The 16,082-nt window shown below is 23.6% G+C and overlaps 1 protein-coding gene across 1 annotated transcript; it reads right to left on the minus strand.

The window, feature by feature from the left end:
• Positions 1-1,075: 1,075 nt before the first annotated feature.
• On the minus strand, positions 1,076-15,274 carry LOC127290113 (coiled-coil domain-containing protein 146). The gene is made up of 9 exons (XM_051318503.1): positions 15,114-15,274; positions 8,297-8,410; positions 7,870-8,089; positions 4,697-4,990; positions 4,226-4,419; positions 3,629-3,784; positions 2,834-3,122; positions 1,864-1,992; positions 1,076-1,579 (listed from the first exon to the last, which is right to left on the minus strand). Exons 2-9 carry the CDS (start codon positions 8,365-8,367, stop codon positions 1,331-1,333), a joined length of 1,602 nt encoding a protein of 533 aa, XP_051174460.1. The 5' UTR covers positions 8,368-8,410; positions 15,114-15,274; the 3' UTR covers positions 1,076-1,330.
• Positions 15,275-16,082: the final 808 nt, after the last annotated feature.

A 16,082-nucleotide genomic window follows, 5' to 3' on the forward strand; every position in this document is an offset into this window, starting at 1 on the left:
CTTTTTTCAAAAAATTTTTTTTTAATCGAAAAAATTTTTAAATAGAAAAATTTAAGGTTATATAATAATAAAATCGTATTCTTTACGTCAAGACGAATCGATCGATATATATATAAAGTATTCATTTGAGGTAAATTTAAAGAATTAATGAAAGTTAAAAAATCAAAAATTCACATTTTGTTTATAAAATTTTGTGATTTTTTAAATTGAAGTTTATATATGAAATAATTGTATTCCTTACGTCAAGCGAATCGATCGATATATATAAACTATACATTTGAGGTAAATTTAAAGAATTAATTTAAGTTATAAAATCAAAAATTCACATTTTGTCAATAAAATTTTGCTTTCTCCACGAGGAAGCAAATTTTTTTGCTGATCGTAAAGAGGAAGCAAAATGTTCATGTAATGAACATCTGAATTTACAACTTGTTTTTGTTTAATTTTGTAAAAAGTGTTTTAATTAAAATAATTTTTAATTGAATTAAATTTTGAAAAATTAATTTTTTTTCAGAATGGGTTTAAAAAATAAATTTACAATTTTTTTTTAATTAAAATTAGATAAACGGATTTTTATTCGACAGAAAACAGTTTTCGTTTTTTTCCTCCTAGTTTCAATTGTTTAAAAATTTAAAAAGTATCTCCTATTTTTCTTATACAAGTTTTATAATACATAATACTTATCAATTATGGCTTTCATAATATTATATTTAAAAAAAAAAAATGCATTCTTTTTTGAGGCGACAGACAATTCACAAAAATGCGAAAAATTAATAATTTCATAATAATAATAATAATAATAATATTAAACTAACTAAATTTAATTTTCTAATGTTTAAAATGAAAAATTAAATCTAAGAACTTTATTAAACGTTGAGAATTTTTGTTCTTCTTTTTTAATTTAATAATATTTAACCAAAAAAAAAAAATTTTTAATTCAGTAAATTAATTTCTTTTAATTGACAATAATATTAGTTAATTAAATAATATTAATTAGTACATTTAAGTAAAAATTCTAATTTACTGAATTAAATGAACAACTTTTTTTTTGGAATTATACTTTTTAAAAATCAAAATATAATTATATTCGTTCTGATTTTCAAAGAAAAGATTTTTTTTTTTCAAAGAAAAGATTTTTTTTTTTTCAAAGAAAAGATTTTTTTTCAAAGAAAAGATTTTTTTTCAAAGAAAAATTTTTCTTTTTGAAAAAAAATTTCCTTTTTTAAAAGAAACAATTTTTTAAAATGATTTTTTCTTTTTTAAATTAAACAAATTTTCTTTAAAAAAAAATTATCTTCATTTTTTTGTTATGTTTTTTTTTTTTTTTGAATTATTTAACTATTTCGGGATCTGTTTTTGATTCATCAAGTTCTTTATAATTTTCGGGTATTTGATGAGGGCCGGGAGTTAAATCATTTGCTTTTTCTTGAACTTCTTTAAAGGATGCTTTAATATTGTCGAGAGCTGCGCCAAGACCACTTTTTATTTGATTAAATTCTTGTGTGACAAGAGATAATCGTCCTAAAAGATAATTTAAATTTTCATCCACTTCTGACATTCTCTTTGTTATTTCTCCCACCTGAAAATGTGAAAATTATTTATTTTTTATTTATTAATTTAATTTATTTTTTTATTTATTTATTACATTTTTTTTTAATTTTATATATAAAATTTTTATTTTTTGTAAATTTAAAAATACTGAATTTTTTATTAAAAATAAAAAAATAATTTTTTGAAATTATAATTGAATTTTTAATATAGTTAAAATTAAATTTTGGAAAAATTTTCCAATTTTTTTTTTTTACATTATTGTTTTTTATTTTTTTTTCTTGATATTTTAAATTCGAAAAAAAAAATTCTCACCTTATTTTTCATTCCCCCCATTGTCGATGTGGTACCATTAACATAAACTTCATTTTGTTCATGTAATTTATCGAGTGATTTAGCACTTTCCATCATTTGTTGATACATAACATTAATTTGTCTCCATACCTAAAATTAATTTTAAAAACATAGAAAAAAAAGAATTTTCACAATTTTTATTTTTTTCTATTTAATTAATAAATACAAAAAAAATAATTATTATTAAGAAAAATAATGATAATATAATTATAATAATATTCTATTATTTATATTATATATTATATATTATATAATATTTATATGATAATAATATTTATATTATTATTATTATTATTATTATTATTATTATTATTATTATTATTATTATTTTTGTTATTAAAGAGTTGTATCTTATTATTTTTTTTTCGAAATTTATTACAATCTCATTGTTCAATTTTTTAATTATATTTATTTTAAAATTAAAATAGTTAAATTAACTCGTTGATTTCGAGGAAATTGATTAATTTTACCATTTATTGTTATTAATTGTCAGGAGCGTAGAAACCGGAAGGGAATATAAATTCCCCCCTTTGGAAAGAAAATAATTTTTATTCCCACGCCCTCCCCGCATCAAAAATAATAATCTCCAATCAATTTTAATTCGACTGAAGTGAAGTTTTATAAAATATTTAATAATAAATAAATTTAAAAAAATTAAATATATAAACTTAATAAAAATTAAACTTTATAAAAATTTATATTAAATATAAATATATATTTTATTTATAATAAAAAAAAAAAATTATTGAAAAAGTAGAAAAAAATTATTTTTTTTTAAGAAAATAATTTCGTTTCTTTCAATTTTCAAATTTTTTAGAAAAAAAATTGGAAGACACTCCACAACCTTTTTATTTCGTTTTTTTTTTTTTTTTTTTAAATTTTGGTTTTTTAAAAAAAAGAATTTTTTTTTCGAAATAAAAATTTTATTTACCTGATTCATTTGTTGTTCCATTTTTGTTGTTAAATTAGATAAAGCATCATTTTGATTATCCATTATATCATTTGAAATTCCATCAAATCGTGTATTCATTGTATTATTAATATTTGCACTTTGGGCTTTTAATAAATCGCCAACTTCCAATAATATTTGATGTACGCCATATTCAACACGTTTTTTTGTATCTAAAACATGATCGGCCATTGAGACCATTACCGATTGTCCTTTTTCTAAATCCTGTAATTCTTGTTTCATTCGATCAGCATTAGCGCCCATATCCATTCTAAAAAAAAAAAATTTTTTTTTTGTTACAAAAAATTTTTCTTTGCGAAACACGAAATTAATTAAATAATTTTTTAAATTAATTAATTAAAATATTTAAATAGTATTTTCAATTAATTAAAAAAAATTTTGAAATTAATTAATTAAAATATTTAATTATTATTTTCAATTAATTAATTAATATATTTGATTAATTGAAATATTTAATTATTATTTTTAATTAATTAATTAATTAATTAATATATTTCATTAATTGAAATATTTAATTATTATTTTTAATTAATTAAATATTTAGATTAATTTATTTCTTTTTTTAGAATATAAACTTTAATAAAAGAAAAAAACAAATTATTTTAATTCTAATTTTTTGGAATTATTTGTTTTAACGAATTTATTTTAAATAATTTTATTTTTTTTTGCTGATGGATAAAATATTGAAAAAAATTGGAAATTTTTTTGAAATTCTTGTTTGAATTTTTTTTTTTTTTTTTTTTCTATGAAAATTACCGAAGATTGCTGATTACATATTTAATGTCTTCTTTGCTTTCAACAATTTTACTCTCGAGTCCATCGTTTCCACGAGTCACGTAATCCCTCAGGACATGTTTTGTATCTTGTAGCGCCATTTGTGTTTCATTATGCAGTGAATGCAACTCTGAAATTCTTAAAAATCTCATTAATCTCATTAAAGTTCATATTAATTACTAATTAATTATTAATAATTAATAATCAATAATCAATTATTAATAATTAATTATTTCTTTGGTATTGAATTTTTTTTAATACCATTTATTTATTTCTTATTATTATTATTATTATTATTATTTTTTTTTTTTTAATAATTATAATATAAAATAGGAATAAAATAATTTAAAAAAATTAATTTTCAAATTTTTTTATTTTATTATTTCAAATTATTAATTTATTTTCTGGTATTTAAAGTTTTTATTTTATTATTTTTAATTTTTAATTAATTTATTTATTAATTAAAAAAAAAAAAATTTTTTTGTATTTAATTTTTAATTAATTTATTTATTAATTAAAAAAAAAATAATTTTTTTGTATTTAATAATTTTTTTTTTTTGAAGTATTAAAAAAAAATACCTCGGCAATTCTTGTAGTCTCTCGGATGTGTCTTGCATAAGTTCTTTTAATCTTGCAAGCACTCGACTTTGTTCTGTTAGTGTATTTCCAATTTCTGACGATGTTTTTGGTTTATTTTCGACATTTTTTACAATCTCCTTTATTTTTCCCACTGAATTGTCGACATTCGAAATTGTTGAGCCAGTATTTTTCACCTGATATAATTTATAAATTATAAACATATATATTTAATTATTATAAATTATTATAAATTATTATGAATTATTATAAATTATTTTGAATTATTATGAATTATTATAAATTATTATGAATTATTATGAATTATTACAATAATTTAAAAAAAATTATTTATTAATAAATTATTTATTTCTAAAACTATTAGAAATAATAGAAAAAAAATTTTTTTCTAAATTTTAATTTATAATTTAACTAAAAAAAAAATAAAAAAAATATTGATTATTCCGTTTTTACCTCGGATGCAATATTTTGAATTGTTTCCTTAAGTTGATTAGCTTCATTCTTCATTTTATGATGCATATCATTCATGTTTGCACCAAATTTATCAAATTCTTTGCTCATCATTGTTTGCGATTCATTGAGTTTTGAAATTATTTGTGAATTTGTGTCAGACGTTGATTCCAAAGAATGATCATTAATATCACTGATTTTATTTTCAATTGATATCATCCAATTGTTTAAACGTTTTTCCAAATCTTCCAATGTGTCAGCAGTTTTTTGCATTTGTATCCTTTCTCTTTCATCTCTCTTTAATTATAATTTAGAAGGTTTATTATTATAATTTTTTTTTTTCAAAAAACAAAACCAAAAAAAAACATATTTTTTTTTTCATTGCTATTTTTATCTTTTGATATTATTATTTAATGCCAAATTTGTAATCAACGATATCGAAAAACCACGAAAGATGAATTTAAAGCGAATTCAATGATTTTTAAAAAAAATCCGCCATATTGGACCCGCCATTTTGAATTTTGAAAAACAAATACCAGATTCGTAATCAGCGACCCCAAAAACCCCCGAGTACCGAATTTGAAGCGAATTAAATGAATTTCAAAAAATAACCCGCCATATTGGATCCGTTATTTTGAATTTTTAAAAACTAACAGCGAATTCGTAATCAGCGACCCTGAAAACCCCCCGAGTAACAAGTTTCAGACGAATCCGATAAATATTAAAAAAAAATTATTACGATATTGGATCCCCGCCATTTTGAATTTTGAAAAACAAATACCAGATTCGTAATCAGCGACCACAAAAACCACCGAGTAACGAATTTGAAGCGAATTAAATGAATTTCAAAAAATAACCCGCCATATTGGATCTGCCATTTTGAATTTTGAAAAACTGACAGCAAATTCGTAATCAGCGATCCTGAAAACCTCCCGAGTAACAAGTTTCAGACGAATCCGATGAATTTTCAAAAAAAAATTACCGCCATATTGGATCCACCATTTTGAATTTTGAAAAAAATACCAGATTCGTAATCAGCGAACCCAAAACCCCCTGAGTAATGAATTTTAAGCAAATTAAATGAATTTCAAAAAATAATCCGCCATATTGGATTCGTAATTTTGAATTTTGAAAAACTAACAGCAAATTCGTAATCAGGGACCCTAAAAACCCCCGAGTAACAAGTTTCAGACGAATCCGATGAATTTTCAAAAAAAATTGTCCGCAATATTCAATCCGCCATTTTGAATTTTGAAAAACAGACACCGAATTCTTAATTGGCGACTCCGAAAGTAATTGAACTCTCGAGTAACGAATTTAAGGCGAATTCGATAAGTTTTATATTTGAAAATCAGAAATTTTTTGATTTTGAACTATATGTAAAATTTTAACGAATTCGATTGAAAATCGTTACTCGGGGGTTTTCGGGGTCGCTGATTACGAATCTGATATTTGTTTTTTAAAATTCAAAATGGTGGATCCAATATGGCGGAACATTTTCAAGAAAAGTTTCTAATTCGCTTTAAATTCGTTACTCGGGGGTTTTCGGGGTTGCTGATTACGAATATGGTATTTGTTTTTCAAAATTCAAAATGGTGGATCCAATATGGCGGAACTTTTTCAAATAATTGATCTAAATCGCTTTGAATTCGTTACTGGGGGGGTTTTCAGGGTCGCTGATTACGAATTTGCTGTCAGATTTTAAAAATTCAAAATGACGGATCCAATATGGCGGGTCATTTTTTGAAATTCATTAAATTCGCTTCAAATTCGTTACACGGGGGGTTTTCAGGGTCGCTGATTACGAATTCGCTGTCAGTTTTTCAAAATTCAAAATGGCAGATCCAATATGGCAGAATATTTTTAGAAAATTCATTGAATTCGATTGAAAATCGTAACTCGGGGGTTTTCAAGGTTGCTGATTACGAATATAGAATTTGTTTTTCAAAATTCAAAATGGGGGATCCAATATGGCGGAACTTTTTCAAAAAATTTATCTAAATCGCTTTGAATTCGTTACTGGGGGGTTTTCAGGGTCGCTGATTACGAATTTGCTGTCAATTTTTAAAAATTCAAAATTACGGATCCAATATGGCGGGTCATTTTTTGAAATTCATTAAATTCGCTTCAAATTCGTTACTCGGGGGTTTTTGGGGTCGCTGATTACGAATCTGGTATTTGTTTTTCAAAATTCAAAATGGCGGATACAATATGGCGGTAATTTTTATTGAAAATTCATCGGATTCGTCTGAAACTTGTTACACGAAGGGTTTTCAGGGTCACTGATTACGAATTCGCTGTCAGTTTTTCAAAATTCAAAATGGCAGATCCAATATGGCAGAATATTTTTAGAAAATTCATTGAATTTGATTGAAAATCGTTACTCGGGGGTTTTCGGGGTCGCTGATTACGAATTTGATATTTGTTTTTTAAAATTCAAAATGGTGGATCCAATATGGCGGAACTTTTTCAAAAAAAAGTCTCTAATTCGCTTCAAATTCGTTACTCGGGGGTTTTCGGGGTTGCTGATTACGAATATGGTATTTGTTTTTCAAAATTCAAAATGGGGGATCCAATATGGCGGAACTTTTTAAAAAAATTTTTCTAATTCGCTTTGAATTCGTTACTGGGGGGGTTTTCGGGGTAGCTGATTACAGGTGTTAGTTTTTCAAATTTCAAAATGGCGGATCCAATATGGCGATGTTTTTTGTTAAAATACATTAAATTCGCTTCAAATTCGTTACTCGGGGGTTTTCGGGGTTGCTGATTATGAATATGGTATTTGTTTTTCAAAATTCAAAATGGTGGATCCAATATGGCGGAACTTTTTAAAAAAAATTTTCTAATTCGCTTTGAATTCGTTACTGGGGGGGTTTTCGGGGTAGCTGATTACAGGTGTTAGTTTTTCAAATTTCAAAATGGCGGATCCAATATGGCGATGTTTTTTGTTAAAATTCATTAAATTCGCTTCAAATTCGATACTCGGGGGTTTTTCGGAGTCGCTGATTACGAATTTGGTATTAGTTTTTCAAAATTTGAAAGTGTCTGACCTATTTTTGCTTTATAATTCACTGAATACGTTTTAAATTCCTTTTGCTTGGTGGTTTTTTTTTTATTTTGTACAATAAAATAATTATGATTATTTAAAAATTTTATAGATTTATAAATTTAAGTACCTGTGCAATAAGTTTCTCAATTCCTGCAACTCTATCGTTTAATTTCATTAAATGTGGATGAAAACCCTCAACAATTGTCATTTTTTTTGTCAAAAGTGATAATGATTTTTTTAATTCTTCACCCAATTGTCGTTCACGTGCCTCGTGCCTTTCTAGTTTGCCCGTGTCATCGCGCATCACATGCACGAGACTCAGCATCGCACTTTTTATATCCTCATGTCTAGAATATTAAATATTTATTTCCTTTTTATTATTATTATTATTAAATTATTATCAACTATATACTGTTAGTAATCAAATATATTAATAAAATTATATTAATAATAAACAATAAGAATTTATAATAATAATAATAATAATAATATTAATTACTATTATTATTATTAATATTATTATTTTTATTATATTTAAAAAAAAAAATACTCACGTTATTTCTCTGGCACATGTGAGTCCAAAAATCAGAATTAATAGCACAAATGTCGCTATTGGTAACCTCATGGCGACAATGAACTATTAATTCCCGATAAGCCAGGCAGCCTCTCTGAAAAATAAAATAAAGAGAATCTCAACGAATTTTCCCCCTCATTATTGATAAGTTGTAATATGCGAGTACTAGTAGCTTTGAACTTCAAAGAATTTAAGATTATTTTTCTACATTGAATGGGTCATTATAAATATATAAGTATTTATACAGATATACATATATCTATATGTATATACTCATATACTACACATTTGTATACACAGAAAATTATAAGGTATTAAAATAAGCTGCAACCCTTATTATTTTAATCCAATTTTGCTTATTTTAATACCAAAATGGATTAAAATAAGGAAAATTGGATTAAAAAATACTACAGCGTTGCAGCTGATTTTAATGCCTTTTAATTTTCTGTGTACTTATATATTTTTACATGAAAATAGCTTACAATATATATATCAATATATATATAATATATAAAAAATAGTTTTAAAAATTATAAATTGTAAAATATAGAAACTTATTTCCTATATATATATATACGTGTGTGTGGAAACACCAATTGTGTAATAAGTAAATTTCATTCCGCGAATTAATTCAATAACTCGTGTGCAGATCAGAGACTCATGGGTCACCAATATTGATGACCTTTTTCCCGGACAAAACTTGCTATATAAATTATTATCATTATTATTATTAGTCTACTAGAAATTCAAAATTAATTCTCGAGAAGATTATATATATATATACACTTTTTTTTACATAGAATATTTACAGTTTTTACGTTTTCATTTTATTGGCAAAATTCATGACAATGTTCCATATTACCCCATCGTTGTTTTATATTACCCCTTATCTTTAACCGCTTTTTTTCTTTGTTTTAAAATGATATTTTACCCCTTTCACGACATTTTGTCCCATTTTTTGGTCCAATTACCCCGCCTGTGTATACAGGTTTACCCTATTGTTGGTGACATATTACCCCGTATATTAGTGTACAATCGGAGACAATTCTATTTATCGCTTCTATGTCATTGTGAGAGTAAGACAAGAAAGTAATGTTCCCGATTTTAGGCAATTTTCCACTGTATGGGAAATTTTTGATTATTGTCATATTACCCCGTTTATATAAGGAATGCATAATTATTTTCTAAAAATCATTAGATAGAATTTTCATTTTATGGAATTTAATATGTTATAATATTATTTTCACGGAGAAAAATAGAAAAACGAATAAAGTAACTTTTATACTGTTTCAGAAGTAAAATCGGAAATGTCCGCAGTTTTTGCGCATTTCTGTCAATTTTTACTCTAGAGATAGTAAAAATTACTCCGAAAATAGTAAAATTTACTTTGAAAATAGTAAAAATTATTTCGGAAATAGTAAAAAAATTTAACTATTTCTGAAGTAAAATTTTCTAGAAATACTCAGAAACTGCGGAAAGTTACGGTTTTACTTTTTAAGTAGTACTCTCTAAATCTGAATTAGTAAAAATGTTTACTAATTTAAATTAGTGATTCACTTTTTGCTTTAGAATTATAGTTAAATTTTACTAATTGTTAGTAAAAGTTACTAATAATTAGTAAAGTTTTACTCATTCAGAAGTAAAAAGTGAGTCACTAATTCAAATTAGTAAACATTTTTACTAATTCAGATTTAGAGAGTAAAAGTTACTTTATTTGTTTTTCCATTTTTCTCCATGAATTTTTATTTATTCGAATTAGTATTTTGCAGAATTATTTTCATCAAAACGAGTTTCTATATTATACCACAATTTTAAAATAACCGAAAATTCACTTTATACAATTTTAATATTTTTGAGTATTTTTATTTACTCGAATTTTCATTTAACATAATAGGGTATTTTAAAGAATTTTTCTAGAATTTCATTGCATATATATTTAATGATTTTTAAAACATATTCGTCTCGTTTATAAATAGGCAAAAATTTTTTGAATTTAAAAATCTAGTAACACAATTTATCTTGAAAAAAAAATAATCTTTCTCATATCGCAAATTATATGTGTCTCGAAGAGTTTTTCAAAGATATTATATACTTTCATGAATGGTTGCACTGTACGAAATATTCTCTATACATACTTAAAAAAAAAAAGGAAAAAATTGATCTTCACGGAATTGAAGTGTTACTAAGAAATAAATAACAAAGAAACAAATTTACACTTTTTTAGTATATTTATATTACACTCAAAAAAATAAGTAGTAGATATGACTACTTTTTAACTATACCCTGTATAGTACAATAGGTCCTCAACTCAATTTTAAAAGTTGTATTAACTATACTAAAAAGTAGTTAAAATAACTAAGAATGTAGTTGATATAATAAGATTTTGTAGTTAGTTTTAAATTCTAACTACATTTTTAAGTTAATTGTACTACTAATTTTTAACTACTTAAGAAATTGTGAAATTAACTACATAAACATTGTTAAACTAACTAAGAAAGTAATTGTTTTAACTTATTTTCACTTAACTACCCAAAGGTAGTTGAAGATTTCGGATAAATTTTTTTCAGTGTAAAGTTTTATTATATGAAAATTGTTTTTTCTGTCATCAGTAAGAAATAAAAGAAAATTAAGTTAATAAATTGTGTAAAATTTACATCTTTTTTAAACTATAAAATTTTAGAAGATATTTCTTTTTTGCCTTCTTTTTTTTTGAAGTTATTTTGCAAATGAGATAAAGGAATTAAATTTTAATATAAGGATTGTGAATATGTCAAGGACAAGTGTGTGTTTATATGAAACTAAAACAGAAATAGTTCATATCATAAGGAGGCTGTTTGAAGAAACAGATGTGTCTCTAAATGGACCACATGGCTAAGCAAAGAACATTTTTGTCTCTTTTACCATGCGATACTGTATTATATGTATGTTAAAATTTCTTCTTTCTTTTGTTTTTTTTTCTATTTCTTCTTTTTTTGACAAAATTTTTACAATTTTCCTCTTTTTTTTTTGATATATTTCTTATTTTCAATATACAGGGTTACATTATGTTCCGGATGCCTAAAAAAATTTTTTTAATTCCACTTTCTTTTTGTTTAAGAAACCAAGAAAGGAGATTAAAATTTTTTTGAGGGGGTCCGCAACATAAAAATCACCCTATATGTATAATATTTTCAATAGCTTCAGGTGTCAAGTAGAACATAAAGAAGTCTTTATATATATTGATTGTTCATTGAATTGGAAAAATATGTTCACGATGACGAGATTTTTCTTAATGCAATATAACACATGTGTCAGATCCTTGACTTTTGTATTTATATATTCTTTTCTACTTTTGTCGTTTGACATATATTATATATATATATATCAATGTCAAATTTATAAAATGCACTTTTTCATCATGCGTTAAAAAATATCAAAAAGAAAGGAAACTGAAAAATAAAATTTAAAAAAAAAGAAGACAAAGAAGAAATTTTAAAAAATATTGAACATATTGAAAATTGAAGTCCAAATATAAATGAATCTAAAATTAATTCAGGTTATTGCACTTGTGATGATTTTAAACCCGAAGAGATACTGCAAAATACATATATACATAAAGTCTTTAATTTTAGCCTCGCACATCAAGAAAGTGAACCCTTTATAGGAGAGCATCTGTTTCTATATAGACACGTTCTATTTATAGACACAGAAGGTATAACTCCATGTAATAAAATCTATTAGAGTTTCATGACAAGAGTTTTCTATACAACTTCTTTATCTTCTTCTTCTTCTTTTTCTTCTTTTGACCCCACCGCTATTTCTATATAAATATAAACACACCCATACATTGTATGTTCAATGAGGGTAAAAAATTTTACATGAATGGGGTAAAATGTCACCAAAAAAAAACGGGGTAAACTGTCACGCTTTAGTTAAAAACAATTTTTTCTGCATAGACGGGGTAAAATGCCACCATAAAACGGGGTAAACTGTCACTCATTAGTAAAAGCATAATTTTTGCATAGATGGGGTAATATGACACCAAAAAAACGGGGTAAAGTGTCAATATTCTATAGAGTAAGGGGAACAAATTTTACATGGTCGGGGTAAAATGGTAAAACTGGGTAAAATGTAACTGTCTTTTATTTCCAGTACCGGGAACAAATTTTACATGGTCGGGGTAAAATGGTAAAACTGGGTAAAATGTAACTGTCTTTTATTTCCAGTACCGGGAACAAATTTTACATGGTCGGGGTAAAATGGTAAAACTGGGTAAAATGTCACTGTCATTTATTTCCAGTACCGGGAACAAATTTTACATGTACGGGGTAATGTCGTACTAAAACAGAGTAAAGTGCCACTATTCTATTTAGTAGGAGAAACAAATTTTTCCATGACGGGGTAATATGGTAAAGCAGGATAAAATATAACTGTTCTGATATAAGTAAGAGGGAAAAATTTAACATTGGTTGGGTAATATGGTAGTGGTAAAATATTACTTTTCTGTTCAATTTTACCCCGAAGTTGTTTCGTTTTTTTACCCCCATTATTAGCGACGTTTTGTCTTCTAGTTACTATTTTCCCTATATTTATAATGTTAATAAAATATTTCATTATGTTATTTCGTTTTAGTGACGTTTTTTCTTCGAATTTTCAACCATGTTAAATGGTAAAATTTACTCAGTGACACTTTACCCCAACTTTTTCTTAATATTTTACACCTGGCGTTTTTTTAAATTTCTATTTCATTTGTGAGCTCCATTTATATACGTGAGTCAATTTACCCCACATTGGTAATATTTCGTTCAATTCTTTGTGTCATATTACCCCACTACTAAAAATTATATAGTTCGGGTCACTTTACCTAACAATATGTTATATTTTGTTGGATTCTTTGTGTCATATTACCCCACTACTTTGGAAACTGAAAATTATATACTATTGTGTCACTTTACCCCACATTGGCCATTTTTTATACTGTTCTTTGTCTCATATTACCCCTGTTTTTAAATTTTACAAAGTATAATATTACTTTGGAGATCACTTTACCCCATAATGGAAGTATTTTGATCGATTTTTTGTGTCATATTACCCCATTTTGAAAAGTTGAAATTTTTAATCGATGTATATAGATAACAATTAATTCACAATTTTGTTATATATTTTACCCTTTTTTCTGTGTCATATTACCCCATTACTTTGAAAACTGAAAATTATATAATATTGTGTCACTTTACCCCACATTTGGCAATTTTGCTTTATTTTATACTGTTTTTTGTCTTATATTACCCCTGTTTTTAAACTGAAATTTTACAAAGTATAATATTATTTTGGAGATCACTTTACCCCATAATGGGAGTATTTTGATCGATTTTTTGTGTCATATTACCCCAATTTTGAAAACTTGAAATTTTTAATCGATGTATATTGATAACAATTAATTCACAATTTTATTATATTTTACCCTTTTTTTCTGTGTCATATTACCCCATTACTTAAAAAAACTTAATTTGGACCACTTTGCCCCACTTTGGCAATATTGTTCCGTTTTTACCTCATATTACCCCAATTTTGAAAAATAAGCTTTATACGGTTTTGGGTCACTTTACCCCACGTACTATTTTTTTTTTTTGGTTCCTAGTGCCATATTACCCCACTTTGAAAAATTAATTATATAAAAAAAAATTTTTTTTGTAAAAAAAATAATTAAATTGGAAAAAAAATAATAATATAAAACCGCGGAAGCATTTCAATATGCAAGAAACAAATAAACACAAAAGAATGAAAATAATCGACAAACATATCGTTTGATGTATACTTTTATTGATATATTCTACTTTGAAAAATAATTGAACAATAATTTTACCTTTCGAATTGAATGGTATACGTATATATATATATATATATATATATATATATATATATATATATATATATATATATATATATATATATATATGTATATAATGTTTCCGGAAATGAAATAAAGAAATAAGGGGAATGAAGGAATGCGAAATAAGAAATACGATTTTTCATTGGTTGATACGTTTGAAAAATTTCGCGCTATTTTACGCGTAAAATAATCAAAAAATAAAATTTCTTATTCAAAAATTGCAAAAAAAAAATATTTCATTTACAAAAGAATTTTTTTTTTCTTTTTTATTTTTTAAAATATTAATTATATATTATTTATTTGTAGAATTATTAATTAATTTTTTTTTGCATTATTTTATTAATTTAAATTATATTTGTTAATTTATTTATTTTAATAATAATGTAAAAATAAATTTTTAATATGTATATAAATTAATTAGTAATAAAAAAATAAATTAAAAAAATATTAATTATTAATTAAATAGAAAAAAATTAATTAAAATAAATTAATTAGTAATAAAAAAAAAAAAATAAATAAATTATGAATATAAAAAATTAAGAAAAATAAATAAATTATAAATAAAATTACAATAAAATAAATAAATTAATTAATAACAATGCAAAAATAAATTAATTAAAAATTTTGCAAATAGATTATTATTTATTTATATCATTTCAGTAATTATTTATTATTAATCATTTTCTATTATAAAAAAAAATTTTTTTTTTGAAGTCTTGATAAAACAAAGTAATAATTTTTTGAACGATAATAATAATTTAAATACTATTATTCCAAAACAAAATATTTTATATTGAAATTATTATATTTTTACTAAATTTCCTCTTGTTTGAATTTTTATGTACATGGATAAATTATTATTATTATTTTTTTTTTTATCTTTATATATAGTAAAATTTGAGGAAAAAAAATTTTTTTCGCTTACTCTTTTTGCTGTTCGCGTGTTTGTGTGTGTATGTGAGATTGTTTTCTTTGTTTTGAAAATGGCAAAATGAACGAACACGCACAACAGCGGCGTCCTGCTTTCGAGTCTGATATACGAGATGAACTGAAGTACTCTGGCTGCACCATTAGTTGACTCCTCATTTGGAACTTTAAAAAAAGGCAATTGCCGGAAGTTGTGCTCTCAGTGGCATCTCGCGTGGACCGAGAAGAACATTATATACATATATATATATATATATATATATATATATATATATATATATATATATATATATATATATATATACATTGTTGTACAAAAAATATTTATTTGCTGCTTGCGGGCAATTTGTAAAAAAAAAAACGTTTTTTTTTTCTTTTCTTTTTAAACAAATATTTTTATACATAGAAAATTTCCGCGGTTTTTTTTTTTATTTCTTTAATAAGAATTTTTATTTTTTTTTTTTACATTATTTTTATTAATTTCTATTTCATTTTTAGTTAATTTTTATTTTATTATTATTAATTTTAATAATTAATTAAATTAAAAATTTTTTTTTTGTAATTTTACAGAAAAATTTTTATTTATTAAAATTTCTATGTTTAACCAAATTTAAGAATTAATAACTAATTCTATTTTCTGGAAAATATTTTTTTCTTTTAATTAATTATTAGTTATTAATTAATAAAAATAAATTAATTCATAATAATAATTTAAAATGTAATATTGACATTGATGGAAATTTTTATTTTCACTGTACTTTTGTTAGAAAGAATTTTTTTTTAAATTAATTTTCTGGAAATCAAAATAATTGAAAATTATTTTTAAATAAATGAAAATTATTGTTGAAATAATTGAAAATTATTTTTTAAATAAATGAAAATTATTTTTTAAAAAATTGAAAATTATTTTTAAAATAATTTTAAAATAAATTTGAAATAAATTTGATAAAACTAAAAAATTGAAAAA

This window comes from Leptopilina boulardi, unplaced genomic scaffold, assembly GCF_019393585.1.
Source record: "Leptopilina boulardi isolate dan_hultmark-lab unplaced genomic scaffold, ZJU_Lbou_2.1 LbouV2_55, whole genome shotgun sequence".
NCBI classification, from domain to species: Eukaryota; Metazoa; Arthropoda; class Insecta; order Hymenoptera; family Figitidae; genus Leptopilina; species Leptopilina boulardi.